Source organism: Protopterus annectens, chromosome 1.part1 (assembly GCF_019279795.1).
Source record: "Protopterus annectens isolate FY-2018-M chromosome 1.part1, PAN1.0, whole genome shotgun sequence".
Classification (NCBI taxonomy): domain Eukaryota; kingdom Metazoa; phylum Chordata; order Ceratodontiformes; family Protopteridae; genus Protopterus; species Protopterus annectens.
Window position 1 is genome coordinate 805,218,958 of NC_056726.1, and position 20,026 is coordinate 805,238,983.

The following is a 20,026-nucleotide window of genomic DNA, read 5'->3' on the forward strand; positions in this document are numbered from 1 at the left end:
CCTCTTGCACGTGCTCTTCTGAGGAGGCTCCTCCACAGGGGGCTCAGGGGAGGACTTGGAAGAGGTAGGGACCCCGAGGGGGTAATGCCTGTCTGAAGACACTCTCACAGGAGGGCTGACCCTGGAAGGACGATTATGTCTCGTTGCCAACAGTTGAGTGCCTGGAGAGGACCTAGAGTTGAAGGAGAGGCAGCTGCCCAGCTGGAGACTGTCCTCTCTTTTGTCTGGAAGGTCAATTGGCTGGACGAAACCTCCCCAATGGCCGCAGCCACCCAGGACAGAAGGGGGGACCCCCGATGCAGCATTGATGTCCCCAGATGATAGGCCCCCACAGGGAGGGAATGGTCCGAAAACTCCGGGCCCGACCCCCCGCCCCACTCCACCGGAACCAGCACAGACCTTGTGGGGCTGAGGCGCAGCCAGTTCCGAGGGCAACGGAAGTCAGCCCGCTCAGGACCCTAACAGTGTGGGAAGGGAAGATATGCCCAACAACATCGGCCTCTCACCAGGAATGCTCTGATCCTGGGGGTCTAAACCCAAATGGGTTGGACGAGGAGAGAGAAGACCCGTGGATAGAGAGGATTCTCCTTAGTAACTGAGCAGGGGATGGCAACAAGCCCAACTTGATTTGGGCCTTGAGAAAACATCATCCTATCCATGTCTGAGGGGAGCAGGCTCCTGGTGAATCTAGAAAAGATGGAGGAATGTCAGAACCTGGCTGAAGGCCTGCTGTCTCGGGAAGGAGACTGACTTGTATGCCTCGGATCAGATGTGCTGGGTCTGGATTGACAGCTCTCGATGATGATTAGATCCGACAAAACAGTCAGATCTAAAGGCCTGAATGGATCCAAAAAAGTGGTTGGCCGCCTGGATGGATCCGACAGGTGGGTCAGATCCTAGGCCAGTCTGGGTCAGGTCGGAGGTCTCAGATCCAACAGATGGAGCTGGGGCTCTCGGAGCAGGAGAGCCCGGGTCCTAAGCCAAGAAGGCCAGACTTGGGATGCAGGAAACTGAGATCCGACAGCCTAGGCTTTTTGGAGGGAGAATCCCTAGAGAAAGACTACTTCCCTTTTGGGATCAGAGGAGGGCTTGGTAGGGGGACCACAGATCAGAGGACCCCCTTTAGCAAGCCCTTTGAACAGGAGCTTGCTCCTGTGTTCCAGGAAAGCCCTGTGGTTGAATCCGGCACAAATGTTGCATTGAACCTCCAGGTTAGGCTCTCCCAGACAATAAACACACTCCTCGTGTGAGTTGGGATGGGGCATTTTCCAACCATATAAGGAGCACCTTTTAAACACAGAGGGCTTCTCAGACATCATGCACACTCTCTCTCTCTCTCACGCACACACACACACACACACACACACACACACACACACACACACACACACACACACACACACACACACACACACACACACACACACACACACACACACACACACACACACACACACACACACACACACACACACACCACCCTCACACTGCACAACAAAGACAGGGGTGGAGGGTAGAGAAGACAAAAAGCAGAAAAGTTAGAAACTACCCAAGGGACCCAGGGAGGAAAAAGGGTCGCAACCCCAGGAAAAGATCAATAAAAAAGCCTAAATGCTACCGGGAGGGCAGGAAACCTAACCAGCGACTAGCGGAGAAAGAGCTAGCGAGATAAGGAAGAAAATCCCAGAGAAAACGGGGAAAAATTCTACTTATCTGAAAAAATAAAAATAAAACGAGTTTCAGGAAGCACGTCGAGTGAAATTGCTGCAAATGAGATCGAAGGGTTGTGGGTAGCAAGAGATCTTGGGAAGGGGAGGAGCAAAGATGCTCAGGAGCTGTCCTTTTAGTTGCCAGCTCGGATCTGAACTCAGATCCAAAACCCATCTGTGATCAATAAATACAGATATCATCATATCTGGCATTATACTGATTTGTGTGGAGTATGGGCATTCAGAAGAAAAACAGAAATCCCTGCATTAGAGGACTAACAGGAAACGATGCTTTACTACATGAGTTAATATCCAGCAACTTGCTGTTGGCTGCTTTATCTCAGCTCAGGCAGCATATACTAACCAAATGACATTGTCATTTAACAACTATGCATGGCAGTGATGTTGAAGGAGACAGTTCAGATGGAAACTTGAAGGTTAAGTATTCAGATGAATAATGACATTCTGACAAACTGTTTCAAGGACCAAGAACTAGTGTGGTCACTAGCCTAATGACTAGAAACCAAAAAGTCATTTTCAGGACACAATAAAACAAAAGCATCCACTAAGCAATCAAAAGAAAAAAGGTAAGAAATAGTATCTAATATTATTCTTTATTATCAACTCCCCCATAAAAAATTATTCTAGCTACATTATTCTGGTAAATTACAAATATAGTACAAAATACATTTTTGTTTGAAAATCTAACATTTTAAACCTGCTTGATAATCCAACTGTGGACAGAATCATTTAAGTGTGCACTCCAGTAGCCTCCCAAGCCATAACTTAGGATCAAAGGAAAATGTAGCTTCCACTGGTCTCACCTATGGGAAATCAGGAGTTTAAATCAGTTGAGCATTAAGCCAAATCCTTGCCACTGAAAAGGTGCCTGACATGGACTCAAGACCAGCTGCCATTGCCTGGAAATGTCAAAGAGTGGAAAAAATGTAGGTTAACTCATCCCAGCTGTAGCAAATTAGAACAAATGCGATCCCCTTTTGCTGTACTTTTAGTGAAGTCTGACATACAAGGAGAAATTAAGGGGTTTCTTTTGGTGCGAATCATCTAGCATCAATGTGCACAACTGCAAGTCACATATTCAAAGATGTAGATTACAAGAAGACACACAGTAAACTAGTAATAGTCCTCTGCTTCCACTTTTTCTGAATTCTGCTGGTTTTGGATCTGTTGTTGTTTGGTGTAGAGATCAGCTACCTGAAAAAAGAAAGAGACACAGTAAGACTCCCACATATGAAACAATGTTTAAGTGAAGCTCAAACTATCAGACACACCCTAATGAATAAATATAGCCAGAAAACAGCAGATATGTTCATTAACAAATCATTTGATCTGCAAGTATTAAACTTCTTTCACTTCAACTCTATTATTATTTGAAGCTCAGGTGTTCAAGGTCTTCAACATCCCAAGGGATCAAGTTGGGAACACCATGTTCTGCACTAGAAAGCAAACCTAGCCCTTCAGCCTGCTTGTTCATGTCAAACACTGAGCACACTTACCTTAAACCAAGAAAAACAATGCTGCTTGACTTCTCAGATAAGTCTTGTGCCCTAAGAAATATGAATTCTATGGCTATTTCAAGTGAAGTTAAGTCTTCGTGCTTTCTCTTAGAACTGCAACTACATTTTGAAAATTCAAGTTTCACATGACTCCTGAGGTTAAGAGAATACAAAAGTTCTGAGAGTTCAAAAAGGTACCCTAAAGGTTTATTTGCTTTATATGTTTGGAAAAAATTATATCAACAAAAATTTACTGCATATTGTGAATTAAAATATTCTGTGAAAAGAATTCAATCTATGAACCATTTAGTTGTTTAAGTTATTATAATGACTTTTTGCTTCAATGTCTGCAATTTTAGTTTGGGGAGACATCAGACCTTTAGATGCATTCTGCAAAAGAAAGATACTTGGAGCTCTCCCAGTCCTCTAAGGCTGAGATCTACACCTCCGACAAATCCAAATGTTTGGTAAACTGCAAAACAGCATTTTTAAATTTCTAAGGACTCAATTCAGCTTAGGCACAGCTTTTTGTATTGGTGTAACCATTTCATGTAAATCTTTAGGCACAACAGAGCCTCCATCATGATCTTTTGGAAATTTGAATTCTACCCCAGAGACTGCAGCTAATTTTCTTCATGGTTATCTACTTTCAGACACTAACAACTTTATTGCAGATTAATAAAATTAAAGAATTAGTTTCCATGAGCTCTCTACTACTCATTTTGCAAAACTGCTCTGCAATCTGAGATAATGCTGAGTAAAATAATGTCTGCTTAAACAAAAAATATAGTAATAATTTTTTTTAGCAAACAAGAAAAAAATCTAATGTGCAACAGTGCTGAGCTGAAGTATACTTTTTACAAGCTGTCAATATTTTTTGACCGTCTTTAAACAGGAGCAGTAAAATTCGCACCCCACTCAGCGTGCCATCTTGAAATATCTGATGAACCGGATGGTTCTTAAAATGAAGAATTGTTAGATTAGCAATTGTTTTATGCCCCTACCAGTCAGGTACCAGTTTTCCTACAGTGATTAAACCTGAAAATGATCCCACTAATGCAGATTATTATAGATTAGAATAGCCATTAAATATGAATTACAAGATTTAAATGCCCTCATGAGCTCGTAGACGAATAGGTCATGTATTAAATTTGTTAACTGGGGTAATAGACTGATCTCAAGTTGACCTTAGTCAGTGACTGCCTGGAGAATACACTATCTATGGAGAAAGAAAAGACATGCAATACAAAAAAAAAAAAAACAACAAAGACACAAACTAGACAGACTACAATACACAGATTAAAAAAAGTCAGACATCATCACACATTCCAGAATATACAGTGACAAAACCAATTTACATAACTAGTTTCAGTACAAGAGCACTGACATATTACAGTTTAATACAGGAAGGTATGGTTTATCCTGACCAGACAGGATTTTTAGGTTAATTTTCATTAAGTGTATACTAGGCTGACAACGACTATGGTCCTTGTAAGCCTAACTGTGCAACCCAAATGTGATCCACAAATTTGATTTATATAGGTGGTGATTTACGACTGCCTCTATTCATCAGACATACGAGTCAGACCAGGGGGTGAATTTTAAATAGTAGGAACTCTGCTTAACATGGATGGCAGCATGTTCCAGAGAATGGGAATTCTTTGAGAAACATCAGTCTCTCCAAGAATTCCAATTTATGCCAGAAGCAAAATTTACATCTTTTAATCTAGCAGTTCTGATACTGTCTGATACGAGGAGGTGCAAAAGGTTCATCAAAAACAGGGTCCAGTGATGCTTGTATGCCAGGCAAAGATCACTCCTCAGAAGTCTGTATGATACCAAGTAAATAGACCAGGCTTTGAGATGATCAGTGTAGGACATTGTATTTACTCCCTGTATTCTTTTTGTAAGGAAACTTTGCGGACATTCCAGGTGCTGCCTGTTTCTGGTCAGGTATACACTGAAGATGTCATTATACTCTATTGATGGGTCTTATGAGGGCCGTGTACAGTTGTATGATGACCTCTCTGGACCTAAATGTCATGCCTTATAAGTTAGGCAACATGGGAAGATTTTCTTACTACCTTGGACATACGTTGGTTGAAGGCCAGGTTACTATGTACATAATTTCCCAGATCTCTGACTAGTAAATCAACTTTTAAAGGGGTTTTATTAATGACAGCAGACTTCCAAAAAGGTACTATAATGCATTTCTTGGTATTGAGGTTTAAGCCATGGCTTTGGCATCAAGCATTTGTTTACATTAGACCTTGCTTATGGGTGTTCTCACCTTAGGGGGATTCAGTGACTGCAATCATTGGCAGACATGGTTAGCAAAAGGCCTCTGACATCCAAAAAGTAGATGCCAAAGAGGAGTGGGCCCAGCAAAGAGCCCTGGAAGACTGCATTGGAGACTGACCTCTTTGCGGAGGTGTTACCACCAATTCTAAGCTCCTGGGTCCAATCAGTAAGCCAGCTACCTGTCCAGAGTGTTGTAAAAGGGTTTATACCTAGTTCTATATGTTTGTTGACCATGCACAAGTGGGGTATTGTATTAAATGCTTTAGTCAGATCTAGATAGGCAGTATGCACAGTTTTGCCCTCATCCTTGGTGATCTTTTCAAAGAAGTCCACTACTCAATAAGCATGACCTTCCTTTGACAAAGCCAAACAGAAGTAGATCCAGTTTCTGGAGGTCTCCTATTTATTTGAGTGTTGCACAGTATAGACAATGAAAGGAAAGTATGTAAGGCAATGCAACAGGTTCACAGACCTTGATTCATAGTGTAAATGCAGCAAAAATTCAATAAGACATCATCAGTCTTTTCATTCTGACCAAAAGAGTTTATTCCAGAAAGGCATAGCACAGACACCAAGGAAAGTACATGGAACAGGTACTGTAGGCTTACAGGCCTCGATTATTGGTGTAAATGCAGAAAAGGCATTCAGTAAGACACCACTGGTCTTCTCATCCCGAAAGACAGAGTTTATTCGTGAGAGGCATTACACAGATACTGTAAGGATAAAGTGTATGGAACAGTACAGCAGGTTAAGCCCTGTAGGCTCAACAGGCCTTGAATCTTGATGTAAAAGCAGAAAAAACATTCCACAGATACGATACCAAGGAAAAAGAAGTTATGTACCTACCATAATGTTCCATGTTAGTTGTCTTCATCTCGCCTTTCTTCTTGCTGTTTGGGTTCGGAACCGATCCTCTGCTCCAACTCGGCCATCTTCTATAGCTCAAGAGCTGTTTACTGGCTCGAGGCTACCCCTTATCCCAGAATGTCCAGCGTCAGCTACCCAGATCTCGTTTGTGATAGCGCACACTAGACCTAAGTAGAGTAACCAGTTACCTAAAAACTGGTTGTCCAATACACCTAAACAAGGAAAGAGTCATAAAATACCTGGCATGTGAAGTAATAAAAGATACTCACCCAGTGAAAACAAAAAGAACTCCTCTCAATCCTCTAGGAAGGAGAAAGGAGGGAGGGATGCAAGGAGGAAGGTGAGATGAAGGCAACTAACATGGAATGTTATGGTAGGTACATAACTTCTTTATGTTAAGTTGTCCATCTCGCCTTCATTCTTGCTGTTTGGGACAGCATCCCTATCACCTAAAATCCCGGGTGGCTCATTGGAACAGACTCTTCCGAACAGTAGAACCAAAGGAAGCTCTGCACCGGGAGACCATATCCACCTTGTATTGAGAGATAAAAGTATGATGGTTTGCCCAAGTGGCAGCTGCACAGATTGAGTCTATGGGCAACCTAGACTGAAAGGCCACAGAGGTGGCTACAGCTCTAGTAGAATTACCTTTTGGTTTAGCTGGTAGCTCTTTATTTTGTAACTGATAAAGGCAATAGTATCAGATAACCATCTGGATAAGGTCACTTTAGAAACTGGAAGGCCTTGTTTGTTGAAAGCATAAGAAAGAAATAACTGGTCTGACTTTCTTAGTTCATTAGTTCTATGGAGATAAAAATGCAGTTGTCTGTGCACATAAAATTGGTGGAGCTTGTATTCTGCCTTGTTGCTGTGATTGGGAAAGAAAACTGTGAGATCTATGGATTGATTTAAATTGTTCTCTGAGCAGACTTTAGGAATAAAGGATGGATTGGTCCTCAGAGAAATTCTGTCCTTGTGAAACACCAGGTAAGGAGGACGAACACATAGTGCTTGAAGTTCTGAGACATGTATAGCTGAAGTGATAGCAACCAGAAAAAGTGTCTTCCAAGAAAGAAATGTTAAGGAACATGATGCTGCTGTTTCAAAGGGAGGCAAACTTAAGGAAGCTAAAACTAAATTGAGATCCCAAGGAGAAGGAGGAGGATCTCTAACTGGGGGTCTAAGAAGAGATGTTCCTCTCATAAAGGCCTTGCAGAGCTTAAGAGACATAATGCTAGAATTAAACATACCTATATGAAAACTAGAAATGGCAGCTAGCTGTACTCTAATGGTAGCGGAAGCCGCACCAGACTGAAAGAGTTGTGCTAGAAATTAAAGAATTTCATGGACTGGGGCTGAGAAAGGATCCAAATTTCTAGATTCTGCCCAGTAAGAAAACAGTTTCCATTTACTAGCATACGTTTTCCTCGTAGTAGACTTATGCGAGGAAACAATAATATCACAGACTGCTGGGGAGATACTGGAAAGCCTGGCTAAGGTTGGAAGTGGAGTAACCAAGCTGTGAGCTGGAGAGTTTGAAGGGATTGGTACAACCCACCTGATTGATGAATCAGAAGATCTGGAACCGGGTCCAGAATCCACGGTTGATCCAGAAGGTGGAGGTGCAGGAACAGGAACCATATCTGTCAAGGCCAATATGGGGCAATGAGGATCATTTTGCAACCCAACGATTTTGCTTTCTGTATGAGTCTTGGGAAAAGGGGGAAAGGCGTAAAGGAGTTCCTGAGGCCAATCGTGGACTAGAGCATCTCTGGGTATATGACCTGGAAGAGGAAGTAGGGAGAAGTAGTTGTTGAGTGGAGTGGCAAACAGATCGCAGCAAGGCTGTCCCCATTTGCGAAGATATGATCCGCAACTTCCTGATCCACAGACCACTCGTGAGGCATGAAGATAGCTCTGCTGAGCCTGTCCGCTATGACGCTGGATTTCCCAGGGTTGTGCGTTGCTATCAGAAAACAGTGGGAGGAAACAGTGGGAGGAAATCTCCCATTGCCACAGTCTGAGTGCTTCTCGACACAAGGGGTAAGACCTGGTCCCGCCCTGTTTGTTGATGTACCACACCACTGACATGTTGTCCGTTTGGAATGCAATGGTCCTGGAAGGAAGAGAGTCTTGAAGGGTTTGCAACGCTAAGAGCACCGCTCTCATTTCTAGGACACGGATATGCAGATTGCACTCGTGAGGTTGCCAAGTGCCTTGGACTGTCCTGCCTAGATAATGCCCCCCCCCACACCCCATCAGGGAGGCGTCCGCGGTCACTGTGGCTACCGGAGGGGGTTGTATGAAAGGTCTGCCCTGAACTACTAGTGGGGAGACCATCCACCAAGAAAGGTGCCTTTTGCATGTTTCTGTGATCAGGATCATGTGAGACATGGGTAGCTCCTGGAAAGACCACTGCATGAAAAGAAGCCACTGAAGGATTCTCATGTGGAAACGGGCGAATGGGACAAGAAGAATGGCAGCTGCCATGGAGCCTAGAGCCTGGAGGACATATCTGACTTGAATCCTTTTGCTCTGCATTAGAATTAATACTTGTTGATGAACAGTGGAAACTCTTTCCTGTGGTAATCTTGCAAACATTTCTTTTGTGTTTAATTCTGCTCCTATGTATGTGATAGACTGACAGGACAACAAGGCAGTTTTTTCGAAATTTACTGTAATGCCTAGTTGAGTGCATGATGTGACTGTATAATCCCGTGCCGCTAAGAGTTGATGCCTGGTGGTTGCAGTCAGGAGCCAGTCGTCTAGATAGGGAAACACCTGGAATCCTTGATGCCTCAGGTGAGCAGTGACTACTGCCATACACTTGGTGAACACCCTGGGGGCTGAGGTGAGACCAAAGGGCAGAGCTCTGAACTGGTAATGACTGGCCCCTACCCGGAAGCGAAGAAATCTCCTGGAGCATCTGTCCATCTTGATATGGTAGTACACGTCCTGAAGATCTATCAAGCACATCCAATTGTCCTGACCCAGAAAAGGGAAAATGGACTGCAGTGTCACCATCCGGAACTTTTCTTTTTGTACAGATTTGTTCAATCTGCTGAGATCCAGTATGGGGCTCCAGTCCCGTATTTTTTGGTACTAAAAAGAATCTTGAGTAAGTTCCGGATCCTAGTTGGTCTGTGGGGACTTCTTGAATGGCTCTTTTTTTCTAGCAGTCTTGAAACTTCTGTGACTGCTTGATCCCTTAGATTGGGTGGGACATCTGGGATGGACTTTTTTGACTCTATGGGGGATTGATGGAAGGGAATTTTGTAACCTACGGATATAATGGATAGTACCCATCTGTCTCTTGTTAAATCTTGCCAGGCTTTTGGGTACAGCGAATGTCTCCCCCCGACTGCCTCCAGAGGTGAGCAGTCGGGCAACCTTTCAGGGATGCTGGAAGGGCTTGGCAGAGACTATTTCTCTGTCCCCCTGGTTTTGCGGTCCGCCTCTGCCATGAAGGTGGCATCTGTTATTGTTGTTTCCCCCCCTCTGCCCCTGGGTGAAATAATCACCACGTGTATCAGGCAAGGGTCCCTATGATTTTCGGAAGCACATCTTTAAGCTCTTCTGACCCTTGGGATAAGATCTGGAAGGGGTGGAAAAATGGACTCCCACGGCAGAGAGAGTCTTGCCTTCCTGCTCACACCTGGTCAACGTGTCTTTCACCTGAGGCCCAAAGAGAAAGGAGCCATCAAAGGGAGTATTGGTGAAGGATGCTCGAAAGGGTTCCGCAAACTGACACAGCCGCATCTAAGCATGTCTCCTGAGAGCCACACCTGTCCCTGCGGCTCTGCTCGCTCCATCGGCTGCATAGCAAATCAGCCTCATGGAGGAGTTGACTATGGAATTAAGAGTCGCAAGCTGAGAAGCTAATTTGGCTGGTACTCCCTAAGCTGTAGGATCTTGAAGGGCATCTCCAAGCTCTTTCAGGAGATCCCTTTGAAGACGTGTAAAATGGCATAAATAGTTCAGGGACCTCACTGAAAAAGTCGCTGAAGCAAACATTTGCTTTCCATATCTGTCCATCGTCCAAGACTCTGTCTGGAGGATGAAGAGGTTTCTGCTAACTCTTTCTTGGTGGCTGCTGCTACCACCATGGCATCAATGGGCACACCTTTGGAGAGGAATTGTTTGTCCTGGGGGGCTGTAATAAATTTGTTTGGTCTCCTCGGAGTAGGTTCCACAGAATCTGGAGATGACCAAGCCTTCCGAGCCACTACAGACATGAGTGGATCAAAAGGAGGAGATACCCAGGATGTGGAAGTTTGGGAACCAAATGTGTCCAGGTATACAGACTCGTCCTCGGTAGGGGCTAGGGAAATCCAGTCCCTCCTCTGTCTAAGCATTTCAAGGATGTCCGAAAAGGAAACATTTTCAGAGGGGGACCTTGGGGACCCTTCCGATTCATCCATGTCTGTATCTGAGGTGACAGACTCAGGGGAGTCTATATGCTTCCTCTTGCACTTCTTCCGGGGAGGCTCTTCTGAGTGATCAGGGGAGGCTTCGGAAGAAGAGGGATCACCCAATGGGGTGTCCTGGGGCATAGGTTCCCTACGCTTGGGGTCTGGAGGAAAAGTAGAGGTTAAAACAGACACCACGGGGAGAGGAGCCAATGGAGCTGGCAGTAGAGCTGTTTCAGGGGACAGCACACTCCGCATGACCTCGAAGGTGTCCCGACCTCTAGGCAGAGAAAGCTCCGGCTCCAAAGAAACAGGAGTCCTCAATCGTGTCGAGGGTGAAGGCTCTGAGGTCGATGTGGGAGCCGAGCTCACCTGCGCTGAAGCTCCGAGGGGAAGAACGGGGTCAGACAAAGGTCCGATGCCTCTCCCCCCCTCGGAGCTGAGGAGAGAGCCCCGGCGACCAGATCCCTCGATAGAAGGTACAATTGAGGTAATCGTAGCTGACGTTGGAACCGAAGGAGAGATGATGATCGGCGTCAATGGTTCTACTACCTGTAGATCCATGGTCTCTGGCTCCGAGCTAAATGTAGTCGAAGGAGGAATGGAAATAGAAGCAGTTGGAGCAGATACCTGTTGAGGTGGGCTGGACAGTAATTTTGCCAGTGCCTGTGACTTAAGCAACCTACTTACTACTCTCTCCACATCATGATCCGATAATCTAGAGGATCGAGAGGAGTGGGAAGAATGATGGCTACATTCACTCTGTAACAAGGGTGACGGAGGTGCCAAGTGGATGGACTCCAAGGATGGAGACCTCAGTCTCTTATGGCTCCAAGACGGCTCTGAAATATCAGATGGAGCCGATGGAAGAGTTGTCTTGTCGGTGCCAGCCGGCACCGACATACTTGGTTGGTCAAGTAAAGGAGTCGGCTCCGAAGGTGGAGCCGATGGCTTGACAGACTTAGGGGATTTCGCTAGTTGAGTACTTTTAGCTGGAGAATCCTGAGGCTTCAATAATCCCCAAAGGATTAATTTGTTTTTGCGCTCCTGCAGGACCCTTGGACTAAAAGCGTGACATATAGAACAGGAGTCCTGCAGGTGAACAGTGCCCAAACAATATACACAACTAGTGTGCCCATCTGTCAGAGACATTTTTTGATAGCATGAGTCACACTTCTTGAAACCAGATACCTTGGTATCTTTAGACATTTTTCTAACAAACAACAAACTAAAGAACCACAATAACAATAAGAAAAATGTTATACTACTAAACTAAAAAAGTCTTTTCTTTCTTTCTTTTTTTTACAGTTAAGGAGTAGAAAGGAGAGCCTCTAATTTAAACGGCTGTCCTAAGGGGGGGGGGGGGGGGGCTCTCTAATTTAAACGAGTTCAGGGGAAGGAAAGGCCTGCGAGTTATGGAATGATGGCCAACAAAGCTACAACACACAAAAAAGCGATAAGGGAAAAAGTACTATATCTAGTTTAACAAAAACTCGATAAAACTTGATACATTCTTAAGAATAAACAATTATGATAATAGAAAAAAAAACTATATTAAGCCTGAGCCAGTAACGAAGCAACCTTGCAGCTGAAGCGGCAAACAAGATCTGGGTAGTTGACGCTGGGCATTCTGGGATAAGGGGTAGCCTCGAGCCAGTAAACAGCTCTCGAGCTATAGATGATGGCCAAGTCGGAGCCGAGGATCAGCTCCGAACCCAAACAGCAAGAATAAAGGCGAGATGGACAACTTAACATCTTCACTTCTGAAGTAATGTGACAGGTACTGTGTAGGTTTAGCCTTCCTCAGGTGTTTCCCAAGGCACTAAGGCCATTCTATTGTGGTTTGGGGCTTATATCAAGACTGGTACTTCAGTATCAGCTAACTATGCTCTAGCTGTAGTAACGTGCCAGCGATGCCCTGACTCCTAAACAGTAGAACCTTTGGCATTCAGTTGCAAACTGCTTTTTCTAAGTATAGAAGCTCATCTCTTTAATGCTGCTTCAATTCTTCTTTCTGCAAGCATGTGATTTATGGGTTCTGTTGCTTGATTGAAAACTTTTGATCACTTTTGGCAGGGAAGCTCTTTAATAATCCAGTGAAGATTCAGGCCTCTTTTCTGGCTTTTGCACCTTTGAGTTCTCTTCAAGCTTGATATAAAATTCAATGAACAACACATTTTAAAATCTGCTCAACCGCATCTCCATGCATATCATATTTAAGACTCAGATGCATCTACTGACACTGGATGGCATCTGTTCACTCCTCAACATTTCTTTCCATTTCCAGAAACTAAAAGCCCAACACAGCATGTGCAACCACAGTTCTGTGCAACATCACATTTACTCCTCTGCCACAACTATAGTGGAGGGCATCAGTGTACTCCTCTGTACCCCTTTCAATTCTGAGAAATTAGGAAAAGTGCAAGTGTCTGCCTGACCATAGCTCTGTGTACTAGCTGCAACTTCTGACACTGAACAGCTAAGTGCAATCCTCTGCACCCTTTTCAACTCCAAGAAATGGGGAAGTGCAAGAATGTGGCTCGATCACTGCACTGAGAGCCTCACACATTTAAGCACTAGTTGCAATTACTGACATTAGACAACATCAAAGCACTTCTCTACACCCTACATCTTAGCAAAAAACAATCTGCAGGTGAAGCTGATAGTGATTTTTTTTTTACCTCTGTTTCATTGGAACTGTGCTGACATACTGCATATTGACATGGTATGCCAACAGCTCAGCAGCGATAGGAAGGCCCTTCAAAGGATCATTAACTCTTCCCAGAAAAGTGCTGGCTGCATAATGCCCTCTTTGGAGAAAGTCTTCAGCTCTTGCTGCCTCAGTAGGGTAGCCAACATCCTGAAAGACCCTTCTCACTCTGGACATCATCTGTTTGAGTTGTTGCCCTCTGGAAAATGGTTGAGGTCCATTCCATCATGGACAAACAAACTTAAGAACAGTTTTTATCCCAGAGCCATACGAGAACTGAATAATGCTAAACACTCACACGGAGTGATTTTGATCAGCATAATGAGTTACTTTTGCAGTATAAGGTACATTTTTTGCATCTTTTTAAATCTTTTCATGTGCAATATACCCAAGTGCAATAACTTTTAGTTATGTACTCACCATAACTTCAGATGTTTGGGATCCATCTCGCCTACATTCTGAATGATGGGTTCGGAGCCGATCCCTCGGCTCCAACTCGGCACGCTTATGCCAAAGAGCGAAGTCTCTTATTGGCTGAGCTTACTATATCCCAGGATGCACCACTACCAGTCCCCCAGATCTAGTTTGTCCGCATACATGCACACACGCATACCCTGCTTATATAACATCGTCAGATGAAACAAGATAAAAACAGTTGAACTCAAAACCGTTCAATCTCTTCTGATCTGCAAGGCAGGGGAAGGAGGGTGGGTATCAGGAATGTAGAGTTGGATCCCAAACATCTGAAGTTATGGTGAGTACATAACTAAAAGATGTTATGTGATCCTATCTCGCCTACATTCTGAATGATGGGAGAGCGTCCCTAGCACCTGAATCCTGGGTGGCTCACTGGAAAACACTCCTGAGTACCGTGGAACCAAATGATGCTCGTCCTTTAGATGCCACATCCAATTTGTAGTGGGAAATGAAAGTGTGCGGGTTGGACCAAGTAGCCGCAGCACAAATTTCCGAAATAGCGAGCTTGGAATGAAAGGCTATAGAAGTAGCCATAGCTCTGGTAGAATGAGCTTTGATAGATGATGTAAGATGTTTATTCGAAGAAGAATAGGCCTGAGTTATGCAATCTCTGATCCATTTTGAGATTGTAGCTTTTGTGATGGTTTGGCCCAATTTATTATCTGAGAAGGACACAAACAACTGGTCTGACTTACGGTTGCTGAGTCCTGTCTAAATAGAAGCGTAATTGCCTGTGAACATCCAATTTATGGAGAGTGTATTCTGCTTCATTAGAGAATTTTGGAAAGAAAACTGGTAGTTCTAGAGATTGTTGAAGACAGAAACTAGAGCAGACCTTTGGGACAAAGGATGGATTAGGCCTAAGTGATACTCTATCCTTGTGGAAAATCAAGTACGGTGGTTTAATAGACAGGGCTTGAAGCTCTGAGACTCTTCTTGCAGAAGTAATAGCCACTAAGAATGCCGTTTTCCACGACAGATATTTTAATTCGCATGTAGCAGCCGCTTCAAAAGGGGGAGATGTTAATGCGCCAAGTACCAAATCAAGATCCCACGGAGGTGCAGGATGAAAAACTGGTGGTCTTAACAGACTCGCACCTTTAATGAACGTTTTGCATAGTCTGTTGCTCATCAAAGGAGGATCCGTGGATTCATGGAATTTAGAGATAGCAGCTAGTTGAACTTTAATAGTTGAGACAGAAGATCCCTGATTAAACAGGGATGTTAAGAATTTCAAAACCTCTGGGACAGGAGCAGTGATAGGGTCTAAGCCCTTGAGTTGAGCCCAGATAGCAAACCTCTTCCACTTACTGAGGTACAATTTGTTAGTGGTGGGTTTGTGGGTCAAGATAAAATGTGAACTACTTCGGTCTAGTGTGTGACTTCTAACTAAGGTTGGAAGTGGAGGAGCCAAGCTGTCAATTTCAGAGATTGAAGGGACTGATGCCAATGTCCCGACTGATGGATTAGCAAATCCGGGATCAGGTCTAAGGTCCACGGATCGTCCACTGCATGCTTTTTCAGGTAAGGAAACCATATCTGACGAGGCCAGTATGGGGCAATCAGAATCATTGAAGACCCTAGTTGAGAAGCTTTTGAATAACTTTGGGAAGGAGTGGAATTGGAGGAAAGGCATAAAGTAGCCCTGTTGGCCAAGGTTGTGCTAGAGCATCCATGGCTGGTACTTCCTGATGTGGAATCAAGGAGAAGAACCTTCGCACTTGGTGTTTTGTGGAGTTGCAAATAGGTCGCAGCACGGCCCCCATCTCTTGAAAACCTGGGCTGCTACTGTGCGGTTTAGAGACCATTCGTGAGGAGAGAGAATTGTCCTGCTTAATTTGTCCGCCAATACATTTGACTTTCCGGGATGTGGGTCGCTACCAAGAAGCGGTTGGTAGCTGCAGCCCATTCCCACACTCTCATGGCCTCTCTGCAAAGGGGATACGATCTGGTCCCTCCTTGTTTGTTCAGATACCAAACCACCGACATGTTGTCTGTGTGGATGGCGATGATGCCCTGAGGAAGAAACTTGTGTAAGGCCTGTAGGGATAGAAGTACAGCCCTCATCTCCAACACATTGATGTGGAGAGGAGCTTCTTCCGATAGCCAAGAGCCCTGAACTAGCCTGCCCAGACAATGCCCCCCCCACCCTATCTGGGAGGCATCTGTCGTCAGGGTAACCACCGGAGGGGAGAACAAAGGGTTTTCCCTGATCCAAGTTGGATGTCTGAAGCCACCAGCGAAGGTCCCTTTGCATATGTCCGTAATCATGATGTGATGATTGAGGGAAGATCCTGAAAGGACCATTGAGTTGACAAGAGCCACTGAAGAATCCTCATGTGTAATCTTGCTAGAGGAACTAAAAGAACCGTGGCAGACATTGAGCCTAAAACCTGTAGGACCATCCTGGCTGGGGCTTTGGATCTCGAGATCAGAGCTTGAACTTGGCCCTGTAAAGTTCGGATCCTTTCGGCAGGAAGAAAGACGCCCATCAATCTTGAGTCTATCTCTGCTCCTATAAACTTTATGCGTTGAGAGGGCAGCAAGACAGACTTTGACCAATTGAATGTAATCCCTAGGGAAACACCCAGGTAGATGGTGGCTTTGAGGTTGTCCATTAGTAGATGCCTGGTGGTGGCAGTCAGGAGCCAGTCGTCGAGATAGGGAAACACTTGGAATCCAAGACTTCTCAGGTGAGCCGTCACTACTGCCAAACACTTGGTGAACACCCTGGGGGCTGTGGTGAGACCAAAGGGCAGAGCACAAAATTGGTAATGACTGACTCCCAGGCTGAAGCGCAGATACCTTCTGGACGCCTGATGTATCGGTATGTGATAATAGGCGTCCTTGAGGTCTATGGAGCACATCCAAACATCCTTCTCCAACAACGGGAGAATGGATTGTAACGTGACCATTCGAATCTGGATTTCGTGACGGATTGGTTCAGTCTGCTGAGATCCAATATTGGTCTCAGGTCCCCTGTCTTTTGGCACTAAAAGAACCTGGAGTAATTTCCTGATCCGATCTGGTCTGTGGGGACCGGTTGGATGACTCCTTTTCTAGCAGCTTTAAAGCTTCTGCGGCTGCTATTTCCTTTGACTGGGTGGTGGGTCCGGGATTCTCTTGGACGGAGGGGTGAGTCTTTGAATGGGATGGTGTAACCTCCGGCAATGATCCGAAGCACCCATCTGTCCTGAGTGATTGACTCCCAGGCTTTTAGGTGCTTGGCAAAGCGACACCCGACTGGCTCCGAGCAGCACAGCCGGGCAATCCCTCATGTCGTGGGAGGCTGAAGAGCCACGAAAGGACTCGCGGTCTCCAGAATTGCGGGGCCCTCTGCCGCCTCTGGGACGGCGTCTCCCTGAAAAATTTCCCGCCTCTGCCTCTGGACGGGAATCTTCCTGCTGTTGGGAGAAAAACTTGCGAGATTTTCGAACCACATTTTCCCCTCCTTTGGCCTTGGGGTAAGGCCGAAGGGAGTGGAATAACGGGCCCCTACGGCAGATAACGTCTTTCCCTCTTGCTCACAGCGGTAAGGGTGTCTTTCACCTTGGGTCCAAACAATGAGGACCCATCAAAGGGAGCGTCGTGAAGGAAGACTTGAAGGCCTCCGAACTGACACAAGCGGAGCCAGGCTTGTTCACGAGAGCCACGCCTGTGCCTGCCGCTCTACCCGCCTTCGGCCGCATAGGAAATGAGCCTCATGGACGAGTTAGAAATTGACGTAAGGATAGCCAACTGAGAGCTAACCGACTGGGCTAGCTGCTCAGGTAGGTTACCCGAGAGGGAATCTGACAACTCCTTGACCAGATCCCTCTGAAGCCTGGTAAAATGTGCCAAGTAATTCAGAGACCTTAAGGTAAAGGCCGCTGAAGTCAGGGTGCGCTTCGCACCTATCCATACTCCTAGACTCCTTATTAGGAGGATGGATAGACGCTTGAAGCCTCTGCCACGCCCTGTTGTGTAGCAGATGCCACCACCATGGCATCTACAGCCACGCCTTTAGTAAGGAACTCCTTCTCGGGGGGAGCAGATAAAAATTTATTTGGACGAGAAGGGACTGGTTCCACGGTATCTGGATGTTCCCACGCCCTTCGACAAACTAAATCCAGAAGCTCGAAGGGCGGAGACACCCAGGAGGCGGAGGGCTGAGCCCCAAAGGCCTTGAGGAGCACTGATTCGTCAGCAGAGGGGGGTTTGGATATCCAGCCGCCTCGTTGTTTGAGGATCTCTAAGATGTCTGCAAATGAGACATCATCCGAGGACGACTTCGGGGACCCTTCCGCATCATCCATATCAGTGTCCGATGTAATAGACTCGGGGGAGTCCACGTGCTTCCTCTTGCACGATCTCTTCCTTGGGGGTTCCTCTGAAGACAACTCCGAAGAACCCTCAGGAGGAGGGGAACCCCCACTGGGGGTAACCTCAGGCCTCGGGGCTCCGCTGGCTACGGACAGGGGAACTGCCAAAGACCCAGTCTCCACGCCCAGGGAAGGTGCTGGTAAAACCGGAGAGATGGCCGAAGAGGACTTGGCCAAGGCACTCCTCATGGCCCTGAAAGCCGGACCCCCAGAATCCTGGGAGTGTCCGGTCTCCGGAGCCATGATAGTCGACGGAAGTCCCGCAGCCGAAGCACCGAGAGGGAGGCTCGGAACCGAAAGCATAGGTCCCGAAACATCACCCTCGGGTCCAGCCGAAGAAGTCCGCGTACCAAACTCGGACCCGAGGGCCCGGGTTGGAGTAAGGGTCGGAGCCGACCCTGAGATCTCCACCGGCTCCAACAGCACCTGCTCCGACGGAGCCGAAGCAGTCGGAGGAGGAATGGCAATGGGGTGGGCCATGGTCATCGGCTCCGAAGCCAACTGGGTCGGAACCGAAACAAATTTTTGGAAGACTGGGGACTGGAACAGTCTTTGGAGCACCCTGTCTATATCAGAATCCGACATCCTCGAAGACCGAGAGGAAACAGAACGGGTTCGAGAAGGCCTCTCCATCGGCCCCAAGGGACTAGGGGACCGGCTCGAGGCGACTCGATGAGAATCGGCGCCGAGGGAATACTCACACCAGATTCCATCGGTGCCGAGGTAGACTTCGGCGCCGAGGAGGAAGTGTCTGAGCGGCGACCCTTGTCTGCTCCGAGCAGTGGAGCCGAAGGTGACCCGCCTCGATGCCCCAGCCATCGGCTCCGAAGCCAGAGGAGTCGATACTGGTGGCATCGAGGCAGACCGTTCACCTCGGCTCCAAGTCTTTGGAGCCGAAGGAGAGGCCTGCCTAGGTCTCTTGGCAGTCGGATCCGACGGACTGGTCGGAACCGAAGCCCTTTCTTTTTGGCAGGAGCCGGAGAGGATGCCAAGGCTTCTTCAAAAGAGGGTTTAATTAACCCCTTAAGAATCAATTTATTTTTCCTCTCCTGGAGGACCCTTGAGGAAAAAGCGTGACATACGCTGCATGACTCCTGCAAGTGCTTTGCCCCTAGACAATATACACAGAGCAAATGATCATCAGTAATAGACATCTTAAAACCACATTTCAACATTTTTAAAGCCCAAGGCCTAGGGGTTTGAGACATGATGTTAAACAATTCTTTGACAGGAATTCAAACAACTATAGATTTGCTTGTGATAAATCTAAGCTTATAGTTAAAGTTTAACACAAACACTAGCTGTAAATGACAGGGAACTCTCAACTACTGTAGACTAGAGACCCTGAAAGGTTTTCAAAGGTTGACCGCCTGGGAAGGCCCTGGATGTAAGGGGGCGAAAACAAACTCAACCCAATCACACACAACAATCTTCACAATCCAAACGTACACAAAGAAGCGATAGCCGTTAAAACAGCTTTTGTGACCAAAAAACAGCAAAAAACTGACAGAAAAGTAGTTAATAAAAGCTACTCAGCCCAGCCAGCTCGAGACCACGTCTTCGCAGGGAAGCGGCAAACGAGATCTGGGGGACTGGTAGTGGTGCATCCTGGGATATAGTAAGCTCAGCCAATAAGAGACTTCGCTCTTTGGCATAAGCGTGCCGAGTCGGAGCC

The 20,026-nt window shown here is 46.2% G+C and overlaps 1 protein-coding gene across 1 annotated transcript in view; it reads right to left on the minus strand.

Annotated features, from left to right (window-relative positions):
• Positions 1 to 2,304: 2,304 nt before the first annotated feature.
• The window catches only part of LIG1 (DNA ligase 1), a gene marked incomplete in the record, with an annotated part of 1,422,011 nt that continues 1,404,289 nt past the window's right edge, over positions 2,305 to 20,026 (minus strand). Inside the window, 1 exon segment of the mRNA XM_044078332.1 lies at positions 2,305 to 2,924. Coding sequence (XP_043934267.1) covers positions 2,844 to 2,924 — 81 coding nt within the window.